This window comes from Chiloscyllium plagiosum, chromosome 29 (genome assembly GCF_004010195.1).
Source record: "Chiloscyllium plagiosum isolate BGI_BamShark_2017 chromosome 29, ASM401019v2, whole genome shotgun sequence".
Taxonomy (NCBI): Eukaryota; Metazoa; Chordata; class Chondrichthyes; order Orectolobiformes; family Hemiscylliidae; genus Chiloscyllium; species Chiloscyllium plagiosum.
Genome location: NC_057738.1, coordinates 36,430,147 through 36,445,507, shown reverse-complemented (window position 1 = coordinate 36,445,507; position 15,361 = coordinate 36,430,147). Strand labels below are relative to the sequence as shown.

The 15,361-nt window shown below is 42.0% G+C and overlaps 1 protein-coding gene across 2 annotated transcripts; it reads right to left on the bottom strand.

Annotated features, from left to right (window-relative positions):
- On the bottom strand, window positions 1-14,574 carry LOC122564521 (cholecystokinin-like). 2 transcript variants are annotated; one of them, XM_043719529.1, is made up of 4 exons: window positions 14,483-14,574; window positions 13,558-13,685; window positions 9,063-9,308; window positions 1-411 (listed from the first exon to the last, which is right to left on the bottom strand). In XM_043719529.1, the coding sequence occupies exons 3-4, from the start codon at window positions 9,304-9,306 to the stop codon at window positions 275-277; spliced, it is 381 nt and encodes a 126-aa protein (XP_043575464.1). In that variant the 5' UTR covers window positions 9,307-9,308; window positions 13,558-13,685; window positions 14,483-14,574; the 3' UTR covers window positions 1-274. The 2 variants fall into 2 exon arrangements, with proteins under 2 accessions (XP_043575464.1, XP_043575465.1); XM_043719530.1 differs by lacking the exon at window positions 13,558-13,685 and having other exon boundaries at window positions 14,483-14,565.
- Between the last annotated feature and the right edge of the window lie 787 nt (window positions 14,575-15,361).

Below are 15,361 nucleotides of genomic sequence, written 5' to 3'. Positions count from 1 at the left end.
TTTCTGTTTTGCTTCTTTTTATTGTGATGTACTAAATTGACAGACGAGATACTGAATTATTTCGATCTTGTATCATTAATATTAATAAGAAACTGGACAGAGCCAGACAATTCTGCAAAATCCTTCATATGTATATTGCATTATACAGTCTTACAAACAAATTCACATTAAGGACCATAGTGAATAGAATTTGAAACACTCATTTTTAAGACTTCAAATCAAAGTTTTTTCTTCTTTTGTACAGACTTGGGAATGTGGTTGTACTATAATTTTTTTACGCTGCGTATTCATATTCTTCAGCGCTGCGTCGACCAAAATCCATCCATCCCACATAATCCCGATCACTTATCCTGTGGGAGGGATCCAGGTTCTGCAATTTGCTTCCCACAAGAGTGCCTCTATCCAAAGAACCTGGGAAGACAAAACGCAAAAACTAGGTCTGCGTAATCACCACTTCATTACGACATGAGGCATCGAGTGCAAGGAATAGGAACAGAAGTAGACCAGTCAGCCCTCTAGCCCAATCCACTGCTCAATCACTTTCCTAATATAGGTGGCCTGATGAGTAAGTCTGTGGATGACACAAAGCTGTGGATAGGGAGGAAGATTACCAGAGAATACAGCAAGGTATAGATAGACAGGAGACTTGGGCAGAGAAATGGCAGATGGAGTTTAATTCAAACAAGTGCGAGGTGATATACTTTGAAAGATCAGGAGGGAAGTATACAGTAAATGGCAGAACCCTTCATGTTAGCAACATAAAGAGGGATCTAATTGTACAGGTCCACAATTCTCTGAAATTGGCAACACAAGTAGATAAGGTGGCCAAGAAGGCGTATAACATACTTGCCTTCGTTGGTCAGGGCACAGAGTATAAAAATTGGCAAGTCATGTTGCAGCTGTGTACAACTTTAGTTTGACCACATTTGGAACATTGCACACAGTTTTGGTCATAACACTACTTGAAGGAGGTTGTGGAGAGGGTAAAGAAATGGTTTACTGGGATGTTGCCCAACTTGGAGGGTATCAGCTATGAGGAGAGTTTGGACAAACTTGATTTGTTTTCACTTGAATGTCGAAGGATGGGGGGGCAAGCTGTTTGAGGTTTACAAAATGATGAGAGGCGTGGGTAGAATGGATAGTTGGAGTCTTTTTCCCAGGTGGGAATGTCACTTACCAGGGGAAATAGGTTTAAAGTAAAAGGGGTTAAGTTTAAGGGAGATGTGAGAGGCACACTTTTTTCACAAAGGTGTTAAGAACCTGGAATATGCCACCAGGGGAAGTGGTGAAGGTGGATAAGTTAGCACATCTTGACAGATACATGAACAGGCAGGGAATAGAGGGATACAGAGGCAAAAGGTTTTTAGTTTAGAAAGATATCATGTGTCACTGGAGTCTTGGTGGGCGAAGGGCCTGTTCCTGGGTTGTACTGTTTTTAGTTCTTTGAGGAGCAGAAGGCAGACAAGAGATTTTTATAAACCATGATGTTGAAAATATTGGTCAAATATTTTACATCATATATTATATTTTGCGAGAGTCTTAGAGTCGTGCAACATGGAAACAGACCTTTCGGTCTAACCAGTCCATGCTGACCATGTTCCCAAACTAAACTAGTCCCACCTGCCTGTGCTTGGCCAATATCCCTCCAAACCTTCAAAGTGTTAACTTATAACATTTTACACCAGACCATTAATCTGTAGATGTGACAGGTAGACAAGTGAGGCAATGATCAGTTTGGAGGTTATATATATATTAATGATAACTGCTGAGTAATCTCAATTCACAGTTTACTTTAATCAAAACTTTAAACATGTTAAACTAGTGCTTTTGAAGAAGAGAGGTGTTAAGTTTCCTAAAGGCTTGTGTGGGTAGATGGAGTGGACACATTATGATGTACATTGTTAACCATAGCCATCAGTAAAAATGGCCTTTCATAAACCTTGTGGATAATTAACACACTTGATACAAAATGTGCTTTCATTTCAGAATGTATAGATTAAACAGCTGAAACTATTGGGCTGTACCCTGTTGATCAGTTAAATTTAACAATAGTTTTTTTTTCTTAGCAGGTTAGATTTAGACGTTAATGTTCCATGTAAATGAGACAGAACTAATTCTGTTTTTGGGTGCATCAACAATTAATCTATATTTTGTGCAGTATCTTCTCATCATAGATTTGTCCTAACTGTTGCATTCAATATGATGTCCCAACCCATATACTCAATGCACTGACCAATGAAGGCAAGTATGCCAAATGCTTTCTTCACTAACTATTCTATCTACCTGGGAGTCCAGTTTCAAGGAACTATGCACCTGCATCCCTAGGTCTCTTTGTTCAGTAACACTCCCCAGGGCCCTACCATTACCTGTAAAAGTCCTGCCCTGGTTTGCCTTATCAAAATGCAAAACCTCACATTTGTCTCAATAAAACTTCATCTGCCTCTCCTTGGACCATTGGCCCATCTGTTCAAGGTCCCATTGTACTCTGAGATACCTTTCTTCACTGTTCATTACATGACATATTTTGGTGTCATCTGTAAAATTATTAACGAAGCCTCTTATATTCACATCCAAATCATCTATATAAATGACGAAAAGACGTGGACCCAGCATTGGTCCCTGTGGCACACTGCTGTTCACAGGCCTCCAGTCTGAAAAGCAATCCTCTGCCAGCATCCTCTATCTGCTGCCTTCAAGTCAATTTTGTATTGGCTTGTTTCCCCTGCTTCACGTAGAGACCTAATCTTACTAACCAGCCTACCATACGGAAATTTGTTGAACGTTTTGCTGAAGTCCATATAGACAACGTCTATTGCCCTACCTTCATCAATCTTCTTTGTCACCTTTTCAAAAACCTTCTGCTGCCTTCAAGTCAATTTTGTATTGGCTTGCTTCCCCTGCTTCACGTAGAGACCTAATCTTACTAACCAGCCTACCATACGGAATCTTGTTGAACGTTTTGCTGAAGTCTATTGCCCTACCTTCATCAATCTTCTTTGTCACCTTTTCAAAAACCTCAATCAAGTTAGTGAGACATAATTTCCCATGCACAAAACCATGTTGACTATTCCTAATCAGTCCTTGCCTTCCCAAATGCATTTAAATCCTGTCCCTCAGAATTCCCCCTAACAACTTACCCATCACTGATGTAAGGCTCAACAGTCTACAGTTCCCTGGCTTTTCCTACAGTCTATCTCAGATATTGGCACCACATTAGCCAACCTCCAAATTTAGAAGATGTTTGGCCCGCTTGTCTTCATTGGTCAGAACACTGAGTATAGGATTTGGGAAGTCATGTTGCAGCATATTACAGAACATTGCTGAGGCCACTTATTGAATACTGCGTACAACTCTGGTCACCCTTCCATAGAAAGGATGTTGTTAAACTTGACAGGGTACAGAAAGATTTACAATGATGTTGCTGGGACTGGAGGGTTTGACTTATTTTCTGGGAGAATTGGACACTGAGGGTGACCCTATTGAGGTTTATAAAATCACGAAGGGCATGGTTAGAATGATTTGCCAAGTTCTTTTTCCTAAGGTAGGGTAAGTCCAAAACTAGATGGCATAGGATTAAGCTAAGAGGGGAAAGATTTTAAAAGGACCTGAGGGGTAACCTTTTCACGCAGAGAGTGGTGCATGTATGGAATGAGCTGCCAGAGGAAGTGGTCGAGACTGGTACTATTACAACATTTAAAAAGTGTCTGGACTGGTACATGAATAGAAAGTGTTTACAGAGATATGGTCTAGATGCTGGCAAATAGGACTAGGTCAGATTGGGATGTCTGGTTGAGGACCTAAGGGTCTGTTTCTGTGCTGTATTACCCTGACTTGATAATATGTGTCTTACGTCTGTGAAATAAAAGTTTATTTTTAAGACTGAACTACTTATTTTAAACATGAGATGTTCTTAGCCATCACTAGTGTAATGTTGAATCCAATGCAATTTTTATGGCATTGTTTAATTTGAATTGTTTGTATTTCAAAGTCTTGTAGAATCAGCCTTTTCCTGTTCAGGCTGTCAGGTGTAAAAAAAATTAATATACTTTGAATGATTTCTAAAATAAATCAGTATTTTTGTTAAAATCTTTCTTTAAAAACCCATCTTTGGATTTTTGCTGATTTATAATGACAGATGTAATAAGCTAGAAACGTGAGCAAATGTTCTCAGTACTTCCAAGGAGAAAATGTCCAATTATTTGATTACTTTGCAGCTAATAGTTTACCATAAATCTCAAACAGATTAGCCCTGCATTTACATTCCAGATAATTGCCTTCGCAATATGTTAACATATAAAACAAAAAATGATTGATTTCTAACCAGATGGCACAATCATAATTTAATCTCACATTTAGTGTAGAACAGAGTATTCTTTCAATGTTTAAACATGAAAGACGTTTGTCATCAAATACACTTTGAGAGTTACTGCAGAATTTCACATCAACTATAATTGTTGTTTATATGAATTAACCTAAATGAGTTAACAGCACATTTGTTTTCATGGACATCATGTTGCAAAGATGGAAATCTCAGGCACGGTGGCTCAGTCGTTAATACTGCTTCCTCACAGCGGCAGAAACCCGGGTTCAATTTCCGCCTCGGGCAGGGTGCTCCAGTTTCCTCCCACAGTCACAAAGATGTGCAGGTTAGGTGAATTGGCCAGGCTAAATTGCCCGCAGTGTTAACCGAAGAGGTAAATGTAGGGGTCTGGGTGGGTTGCTCTTCGGCGGGTCGGTGTGGACTTGTTGGGCCGAAGGGCCTGTTTCCACACTGTAAGAAATCTAATCTAATCTAATCTCACCTATATTCCTCAGAAGAGGCAGGAAGAATTGAAAAGCAGGAAACTTGTTCACCATGGGGATACCTCTGTGTATTTCGGTACTGGGAGATGTATTTGCGTGACTTAGAGTAACTCCCTTGTTTCAACCCGTCCTGCATCATTGAGAAAGTGCCTGGTGGGCATTCATTCTGTACCCTCTACCATGGAACTATGGTCTTGAATAATTGCTTCTGGAGCATTGTACACAATATTGATCCCCTCATTTGCAGAAGGCTATGAGTGTGTCGGATGCAGTTTAGAGAAGCTGGAATGGACAGGTTATCTTATAAGGAAAGGTTGGGCAAGATAGTTTTGTATCCACAGGTGATTAGACTAGTAAGAGGTGGCTTAATTATAACATACAAAGCTCCTAAAAGTCTTTGATAAGATGGATAAGGAAAAGTTTATTTCCTCTGGTGATCAAATCTAAAATAAGTGGTCACTGTTTAAAAATAAGGATCACCCACTTAAGACCAAGATTAGGAGACTTCATTTTCTCAGGGAAAGTCATGAATTTTTGGAAATCTCTTCATCAATGGTGGTGGATGCAAAGTTCTTTTATATTTTTGAGATGGAGAGAGAGAGAGAGAGACAGGCGGACAAGGGTAAAGTTTTGTCAGTGGTAGGCAGGAATGTGGAGTTGAGGTTACAATCTGATTTGCCCTGATCTTATTAAATGGCAGAGCAGGCATAGAGCTGAATGACCTATTCACCTGTTCCTTATGTGTATGTTTGCAAGTATGTAAAACCTGCAAACTACTGATGCCAATTAAACATTTCAGCACATTTCCAATGCTGAGCCACTATTTAAAGTAATTGGTGAAAGGATTTGATGGGGATTGAGACAAAACTATTCTACCCATTAGAATGGGTATTCTACCCATTCAGCGGGAGGCTGAAGATCACCGTCTGAAAGGATGATAGAGCCAGAAACTCTCATTGCACTTGGGAATAAAACCCCAGTGATGCAATTAAGTGTAGCAGTCTACAGAGCTATGGACTAAAGGCTGGAAAATGGGACTCAGTTGCAGAGCTGTTTCTTAGCCCACACAGGCATGATGGATGGGAAGGAATGTGTTTGTAAGTTTCTGTGATCTAATGTAATAATCATCTGATTATGGTTCTGCGGAGGTTAGGGGAGCAGGGGAAGGTGGGAGGGTGGTAATGGGGGTTGTTGGGGAACTGAACCAGAGGCAGTGATATGTTTGAGCCGATAGAAATGCTGTGAAGCCAAGGAGCACCACTTAATTCTCATGAATTAACATCATAACAAAAGAGGTTAAGCTGCCTTTCCATTTATGGTATACAACTCTTTTAGGTTGATTTTAAAGATCCCTTTTAGGACTATCGATGAGACTACTGTACATCCTCAGCTGGACAAGGTGTAGCCAATTCTCTGTCTGGTTCATGGCAAATTTTGAAGGGAGTATCTTAACATGTTCACAAAACATTACAACTGGTTCAGATGGACACCCTGCCTACATGGTTAACATGGCTTCTAGTTAGGGGTTCAGTGCATGTCCAAGGGAGAAAACAAGATATTGCAAAGATATCGAAAGTAAGTAAAATGCTTGTGGGTCCTCCATTCCTGCAGGACCTGATCCTTGCATTAGCTATTATTGGCTCCTTGTCCAGCTGGGGGTTGGTTAGTCCACTTGACTGGATGGCTGCTTTGTAATGCAGAGTGATGCTATCAGTGTGGATTCAATTACTGCACCAGCTGAGGTTACCATGAAAGACCATACTTTTGCCTGACACATGGTGACTGCCATGTTAAACACACCACCAATCATCTCTCTCGCTAATGAGAGAGCAGCATTGTAATCTGGTAGTACTATGGCAACTTTATCACTGCCAAAGTTTCAAGTCAAATCTCAAATTTTTGACAGGAATGAATCAGATTGATTAAGGTATCAAACAATTTGTTAAATTTATTGATCCTTTTTGAGGTGTCCTGGCTTGTGATGGGGCTAGATATTGGTTTCCACAAAATATTGTTCAGCTGCTCTTTTTGAGACTCTATTACGAAACAATCTTTTTTTTTATGAGATGATTACATGACTTCTAGAGATAGAGAACAAATAAAACAGGCACAATTAAAATATTTTAGTGGGGGTGGGGAGTTCGCTGGGTGAAGGCAAACGTTGGAACTGTTCCATTAAAGTGCAAGCCCATGCAGTTCAAAAGACACAAAGCAAGTGGATCAACCTATCTATACCAAAGGCTAAAATTCTGTCATCTACAGTATTATTCTGATAATTCACAGAATCACTACAGCACAGAAGGGGGCATTTAGCCCATCACATTAATGCAAGCTCTCCCAATGAGCATTTCAGTTAATGCCATACTATCGCTTTCTCAACATAATCCTGCCCACTGTTCCTTTACAATACCCACCTACCCCCTTCTCTGTTTAAACTGCCTCTGCCACATTCTCAAGCAGTGCATTCTAAACCCCACCATTCACTTTTCCTCATCTCACCTTTTCCCCAACTGTTTTAAATTTTTGCCCTCTTGTTCTCAATCCACTCAGGTTTTCCACTATCCACTCTGTTCAGACTCCTTCCTTTTTGAATACCTTTATTAGATCCCTATGATGCTGCATTGCCAATTGTATTGTGCCTGAAGGTAGACCCTTGGCTGCTTAGACTTTATCCTAAGCTATTTTCCTGGTAGTTTTGGTCAGTGGTAAATAGGCAGTGCCTTCCATTCTCAGGGGCAGGTTGAGGAGGCAAGTACCAAATCTACTTCAGTTCAATAGGAATCAAACTCACATGGCATTATTCTGAACTCGGCATAAAACGTTTGTCCAAAAAGACAGCTATGATGAGCTAAAGTTGGCACTGGATTGTCAAAATATATCCCAATGTGAATGTCTGTCCAAGATCTAATGTTTTGACAAACATAGACAAGTGCAGCAAATTCAAGAGATTCAATCACCTGAAGTTGGGCATTGCTGGTTGCATGTCATCAACAAATAGAACATTGTTCAATAACATTCGGAAGCATCCAGCCTACACTCTGAGATGGTCAAGGCTAAGTCTCTAAACATGCCAAGAAAGTCACATCAGGGCTTCCCAAACCTTGACCCAAGAAAGCATTCTAGGAGAAAGTGAGGACTGCAGATGCTGGAGATCAGAGCTGAAAATGTGTTGCTGGAAAAGCGCAGCAGGTCAGGCAGCATCCAAGGAGCAGGAGAATCGAGGTTTCGGGCATAAGCCCCTCTCATTCCTAAAGAAGGGCTCATGCCAGAAACGTCGATTCTCCTGCTCCTTGGATGCTGCCTGACCTGCTGCGCTTTTCCAGCAACACATTTTCAGTCAAGAAAGCATTCATAAATTATTGTGGATTGAAATCACAAGGGAGTTGTAACTGCACTATTACTTGCACTTGGGTCTGATTCAAATCATTTTCAGAAGAGGCTGCTCCTTCTGAAATGTGCACTGTTTCCCACTGGAGTTAAAGGATGAGGGCAGGCAATGTAGTGTAGGGGTTTGCTTAGATTCAGGGAACAAAGAAAAATACTTCAGTCATCTGCAAACACACAAATGCACTGACTCCCTGTTTAAGGTTATTCATGCAACAAGTTAATGAGAGCTATAATTTGTTAGACAAATACCCCATTACCAATGCAGTTGCTCTGAATTTCGGTATTGATTTTCAAGTGATTGGTCAAAAGAAGAGGAAAATAATTTGAGGGGAGGAAGATGATGTGACGGTGCGGCCCAGTGACACGTTGCTGAACCAATGTTTCAAATACAGAATCTGCGTAATGTTTCAATGTTCCAGAGATGGTCAGCTTCAGCTTTGTTTCCAGTCTCATAGATGACGGTAACCTTTGAAAAGGGTGTTTGTGGCATTTTTAGGAGCTGTATTTGGGCACTATTCAAAAACCAGCAAAGCTAAAATTAAACAGACAAGGCTTCTTTCATTGCACAGTTATAGCCTTGACGTCAGCTCTTCAGGTCCTCTGCTGGCACTGAAACTTTAACAAAGTGATATGTCTCCCCTACGTCTCCAAGCAGAGATGCAGTATGATAATTTTTGGGCAGGCTGTTATAATTGGTGTTACAGGAATGAAGAATTCTGATGGATGTTATCTAGAGATCTACATACTGAGACTTGCCAGAAAACAAACCTCTATACATTCAGCCACATCTATTCAGTGAGCAATTGCAGAAATTGTTGAATAGTAAGTTCCATTATAATTGGCAGTTTCACTTTGCAGTTGGTGTAACTCACCTTTCCTGATTTGTTGAAGGTATTGTGTGAGCAGAGCTCCCAAGTTGGCTCTTTGCTCACTGCTCTGGAATGGTTTCACCTGCTCAGTGGACTGGGCTTCCCGAAGTTGCCTTTGATGCATGGCAATGCTTTGCTTCAGCTCCCTGCCAATTGGACTCCCATCATCAGACCCGTTGATGAGTCTACCGATGCAGCCCGAGTAGAGAACCGCGAGAAACACACACACGCAGATCCCACTGTTCATAGCTGGAAATAAAAGGAAGTACAGACAAGGTGTAGTGAAACCCATCACCTCAAACAGGCACACTTCAACCTTGAGCAGTCAATTGTTTCAAAGCTCTCACACCAGTGCAACAGGTTCACAACAATTGAGACAAGAATGCTGAGGATATACTTCCAAATAATGCCCACCAACAGCCAATGCTTTTTGAATAATTGACCTAACCTTTTCACATTATTTGCCACAAATATCTTTCTCATCACTGACAATCCAATGGGAATAGGCTGCTTAAAACATTGCACCTGGAATACTGAGCTATTCTTAAAATGAGTACTGTTGGATAAAGACATTTTATTGAAGTATTTCCTCTTTCACTCATCAGGACAATGCAGGAAAACCAACATTTATACTGCATGAGAGGGGAGTGCTGCCTGAGCACTTAGTATTCTCTTCATCACTCATCATTCTCCTCTCCTTCATGTTGGTTAGCCCATGAAATTGTATTCTTGTGAATGGTCCTGATAAGTGCAAGATGAAAAACTTTAGCAAAAGCTTCTGTACTTTTAAATAACTATTTTGTCTTAAAATCTGAATTGTTGTTTGAGAATTGATTTTGCTTTTCAAATTCCTCAGCTGGGTTAAGCAAGCGTCTGCATTATTCTAATTCAGTGTGTGAAGGTGAGCTCTCACTATAGGACTGGCTGTGCTTTTTCTGCTTTGTATCAAAGCTCCTTGTTCTTGTCAAGGAGAACAATTGTAACACCCGGGATTGGAAAATCGTCAGCAAACATTATCGACACCACTATCAGCTAAATCAGGAATAGAACTGTTAAGTTCAGAATAAACAACGCTGCTCTGATTAAAACCCCACAGCCAGTTATGAGTATTTGGAAATTGTGTGCGGGTTCCATACAATTTATTGACCTTTGAAGCAGGAAACATCCAAGTCAGTTTGCTACTGCCCCATTGGTCTACTCTTGATAATCCGCAAAGTGATGAAAGGGGTCCTCAATAGTGCTATCAAATTACACTTGCTTTGCAATAACCTGCCCATTTTAAATTTTGTCGGGGTCACTCAGCTCCTGGCCATATTCTGGCATTGGACCAAGTCTGGACTAAAGAGCCAAAATCCAGAAGTGAGGTTGCAGTGAGTGGCTGTTAAAGTCAAGGCAATTTTTGACCAAATGAAATATCAAGGAGTCCGAGCAAAATTATAGTTAATGGGAACTGGGAGGAAACTCTTCACTGTTTGGAGTGAAGTCTGATACGATGGAGAAATCCCAATATGTCCCGGTGAACAAGACTCCACAAAGAAAGCTTGTGTTAATAGAATATATCATGCATTGAATTTGTTCATTTAAGTGGTCAGATTTTCACATACTACATGCCAAATCCAGTTGTTGTGCAATCATACCACTCTAGCACATAGAAAATATAAATCTCAGAGCAATGTCAATACCATACAAACGAAAGAACTGCAGGTGCTGTAAATCAGAATCAAAAAACACAAATTGCTGGAAAAACTCAGCAGGTCTGGCAGCATCTGTGAAGAGAAGTCAGAGTTAATGTTTCAGGTCTGGTGACCCTTCCTCAGAACATCAACATCATTTGGCTGTGGACACACTCTTGCTTGCTCAGTGTTGAAAATATACAGCAATGTAGGTATTCACCTAGAAAGGAGAATGAGCTCTCAGTGAGGCGTAAACACATTGCGAATTGTCCAATTTATATAGCACTCAGCAGTGCAACATGACCGTCTTCAATACAGAGTTAGTTGTAAGTAAATCATGATAGGGACTACCGGGCAATGATCTGGACCAACAGTGAGGGTCCACAGGTATGAAGCCATTTCGTGTCTGTGCGGACAAATCGTACAACTAGAAGCATAGATATTACACTAGGAGATAGCATAAGCCATCAATGAAGCCTGACCTGATATTGAAAATGTAAGACAACATCGCAAGCAAAATCTTTTACGTTATGAAGTGACCAGATACAGATACTTTTGGCATAAAAGCAGAGTGTTGCAGGTGCTTTAAGTCTGAAATAAAAATAAAAAATGCAGCAAAACTCTCAGCAGGTTATGCAAACGTCTGTTGAAAGAGAAAGAGAGTTAACATTTCAGGTCCACAGCCTCACCTGACACCGGGAAAATTATTAAGATATAAGAGAGGTTTTATGCAAGTCCAGAGGTATAGAAAGACAGCTGGCAAGAGACAACAAACTTCACATGCGTAATAACTTAAATGATGAATGGAATATTGTTGCAAGGTAAAAGGAGATGGAAATGGGAAAAGTAAAGAAACAAAAGACAGATCTACAAGAGGTGCAAATGTTAACAGCAGAATGCTGCTGTCCAAAAAATAAGAGTAGTAGTTATCGTCCGAAATATTGAATTTAGTGTTGAGACTGAAAGTCTGTAAAGTGCCTGTTTGTGTGAGGAGCTGATGTATCTCTAGCTTGCACTGAGCTTCCTTAGAACAGGGTAGAAAACTAAGGACAGAGAGATCAGAGCAGGAGTGAGGCAGAAAATTAAAAGGGCCTGAAGCTTGTATAGAGATGCTCCACAAGGTGATCTGAATTTTGTCCATCTCACATAGAGCAGCCACATCTCAAGCAGAAAGTACAGTACACAAATTAACCAAACTACAGCTATTACACCTGGAGGAGTATTTGAGGCCTTGGACACTGGGAAGTTGGGAGTGGTGAAAGTGAGAATGTTGCCTTCCCTGCATTTACATGGTTAGGTGCCTCGGGAGGTTTATAAGTTCTGTTTAACTAAAAATAAAGCCATTGTAGAAATCCATCTGCCCCGTGATTGCCTTACTGCATGACCGACTGAGTTCATTTTCCTATTGAGAGCTATGTCTAGTTTGTGTTGCTGCTGACTTTGTGTGTTGATTTTCTCTTTGGAAGGCCGCTTTGAAAATGTACCATTTGGTGTCAGTTTATATCAAGTGCTCAGTAGTTACATTATCCTACCGTCAAACAAAGACACTTTCCAATATTCTGTGTCAAATGAAAAAACAAACAAAAACAGAAATTTCTGGACAAACTTATCAGGTCTGACAGCATCCATGGAGAGAAAACAGAGTTAATGTTTCAGGTCCAGTGACTCCTCTTCAGACTGTTCTGATCAACTTAATTTCAACAAAATCGAACAAGTTCAAATCGGTGATGGGTGGTTTCGGCTTTTACCAGTTTTATTGGGGACTGTTTGTTTCATGAAACACTTACATATTTGATAAAACAGCTTGGATCAGAGGGAGGAATAGAGAAAATCTCAAATGATTCTGGTCTTCATTTTATGTGGACTTACACTGAAAATTCTTTGGCAACTTTGACACAGCATCTGAGCGCTGCTCAGATCGGGAGACAGCTGTTACCAGTCAGTAACAACCAGCAAACAACAACGTTAAGACTGTAAGCCTGGGCCAATATATCTCCACTTCTAAATTCTTTAATAATTCACAATACCTGGTTGATCAAACCCTGTGTTCGTTCACCTCACATCCTGAAATATATATGTATATATAAACATTGTTCAGCAGTGTACCTGAACTGAAGAAGTTATCCAGTAACTCTGTTATGCCTTTACCACAGCCAGAAACAGTACACAGTGCAAGTGGAGAGGCGCTTCTGTGAACAATACGCAAATCAGATTCAACTGTTTTACTGCAGGCATTTCAGAGAAGATTTATAAGGATGATCCCCGATATAGAGGGATTGTTGAACAAACGTTAAACAGATTGGGACTCCACTCACCGACGTTTAGCAGAATGAGAGGGTGACCTTATTGAAATATATGGGATTCTCAAGGGCTTCGAAAGGGTCAATGCTGAGAGGATGTTTGCCTTCATGGGAAAGTCTAGGACCAGAGGGCTTTGTATCAGAGTAAAGGGGCTCCAATTTAAGACGGAGATGAGGAGGAATTTCTTCTCTCAGAGGGTTGTGAGTGTCTGAAACTTTAAACCACAGAGAGCGGGGGGGGACAGGATCCTTGTGTGTATTAAGGCTGAGATAAATTCTTTATCAATAGGGGAAATCAAGAGCTGTGGGGAAAAGGCAGGAAAGTGGACATGAGGAATGTTGGATCAGCAGTAATTCTATTGAACAGTGGAGCAGGCTAGAGGGCTGAATGTCCTACTCCAATTCCTATTTCTTATGGTTTTATGGACTAACTGAACTCAAAACTCTGAGGCTCACTTACCCACTAGAAGCAGAGAGTGTGATTTCAGTTGGCTGCTTCTGAAATACTACCAGAGAGCTACTTGCCTTAATTGGTTCAGATTACTTCTCAGAGGTCGTTTCTGTGACCTGTTAATGCTGGCAATGAAGGAGAGCAGTACTGGGGATGCTGAAAACCCAGGGAAAACGGAGGAACTCAGCAGGCCTGGCAACATCTGTGGAGAGAGAGAGAGAGAGACATAGAGTTCTGAAGAAGTCAGACTGGACTCGTTATGTTAACTTTGTTTCTCTCTCTCCGCAGCTGCTGCCAGAGCTGCTGAGTTTCCCCAGCACTCCCTGGGTCGTTAGGGGTGTCTCTAACTGCCCGTTCCACTGCTCCTTTCACCGACCAGGCACAGAATTCCCGCTGGTGGCTGACACCGTATGGGATGCAAACAGCAGTGAGTGCAAAGGAAATACTGGAAAAGGTGAACGGGCAGTGGGCAGAGAGGGGGGATTGGATGCTCCAGGGATCACGGGTCACGTTATTCTGTGTACATCGTTACACCTTGTTTCAATAAAGCATCTTGTGTATCTGTGTTACAGATGGGTGACAAGACCACAGGAGTTATCGGTGAAGATTTGTCTTCAGTCCTATAGAGAAGGATCCATATTTAATATGACCTGATCCTAACGCCTGAACTGGGGAGCACTTGCAAGACTCCGAGGGGAGATAACTAACTGCAAAACACAACTCCCCAATATTTCCAGTGTTTGCAAAACACAGCAGGGCGAGACATTCTGAAGACACACACACATACAAAGTTTCACTTTATCCCAGCAGGTTAGATATTTTAACGAATATTTATTAATTTAAAACAAGATAACTTTTTTGCTTCGCGTTATTATCATAGCCCAGGTAATGCCCACCTCACTCAATTGTTCTATTGCATCTGTTTTTGTTTTAACTTTATCTAGGGATGATCAGTAAAAGCTACCCCCTTCCCCTCCCCTCACAAAGGGGGCATCTTACCGGTCGGTGTGGTGCTCCCAGACTGATCGTGAACTCTCCTCCTTTCAGGGAGAACGGAGATCTGCCGCTGGATGCAGCAGCGCTATTTATAAAGGCAGGAGGAGGGAGGGAGGGAAGGAGGGAGGGAGGGAGGGAGGAGGAGGGAGGGAGGGAGGAGGAGGGAGGGAGGGAGGCAGGACCAACCTGGGAGGAGGAGGGAGGGAGGGAGGAGGAGGGAGGGAGGGAGGAGGAGGGAGGGAGGGAGGAGGAGGGAGGGAGGGAGGAGGAGGGAGGGAGGGAGGAGGAGGGAGGGAGGGAGGAGGAGGGAGGGAGGGAGGAGGAGGGAGGGAGGGAGGAGGAGGGAGGGAGGGAGGAGGAGGGAGGGAGGGAGGAGGAGGGAGGGAGGGAGGAGGAGGGAGGGAGGGAGGAGGAGGGAGGGAGGGAGGAGGAGGGAGGGAGGGAGGCCCTACTTTGTTGGACCTGGGGTTTAGAACACACCCATTCTAATAGTAATCACTTACCTTCCCGACCGGCTTTGCGCTCCGGCTAAACTTCCGCCCAGCTCCCGCCGCTCTCTGCCGCTCTCTGGCAGTGTGGAGGAAGTACAAGTTGTTCAAATACATAGATCCCTCAAAGTTGCCACCCAAGTGGATAGAGTTGTTAAGAAAGCATATGGTGTTTTGGCTTTCATTAACAGGGGGATCAAGTTTAAGAGCCGCGAGGTTTTGCTGCAGCTCTACAAGACCCTGGTGAGACCACATTTGGAATATTTTGCCCAGTTCTGGTCGCCCTACTATAGGAAAGGTGCAGGGGCTTTGGGGAGGGTGCAAAGAAAGTTTAGGGAGTGAGCGGATCGCAGTGAGGGGGAGAGACTGTGGGGATTGAGTGTATAAGGGGCTG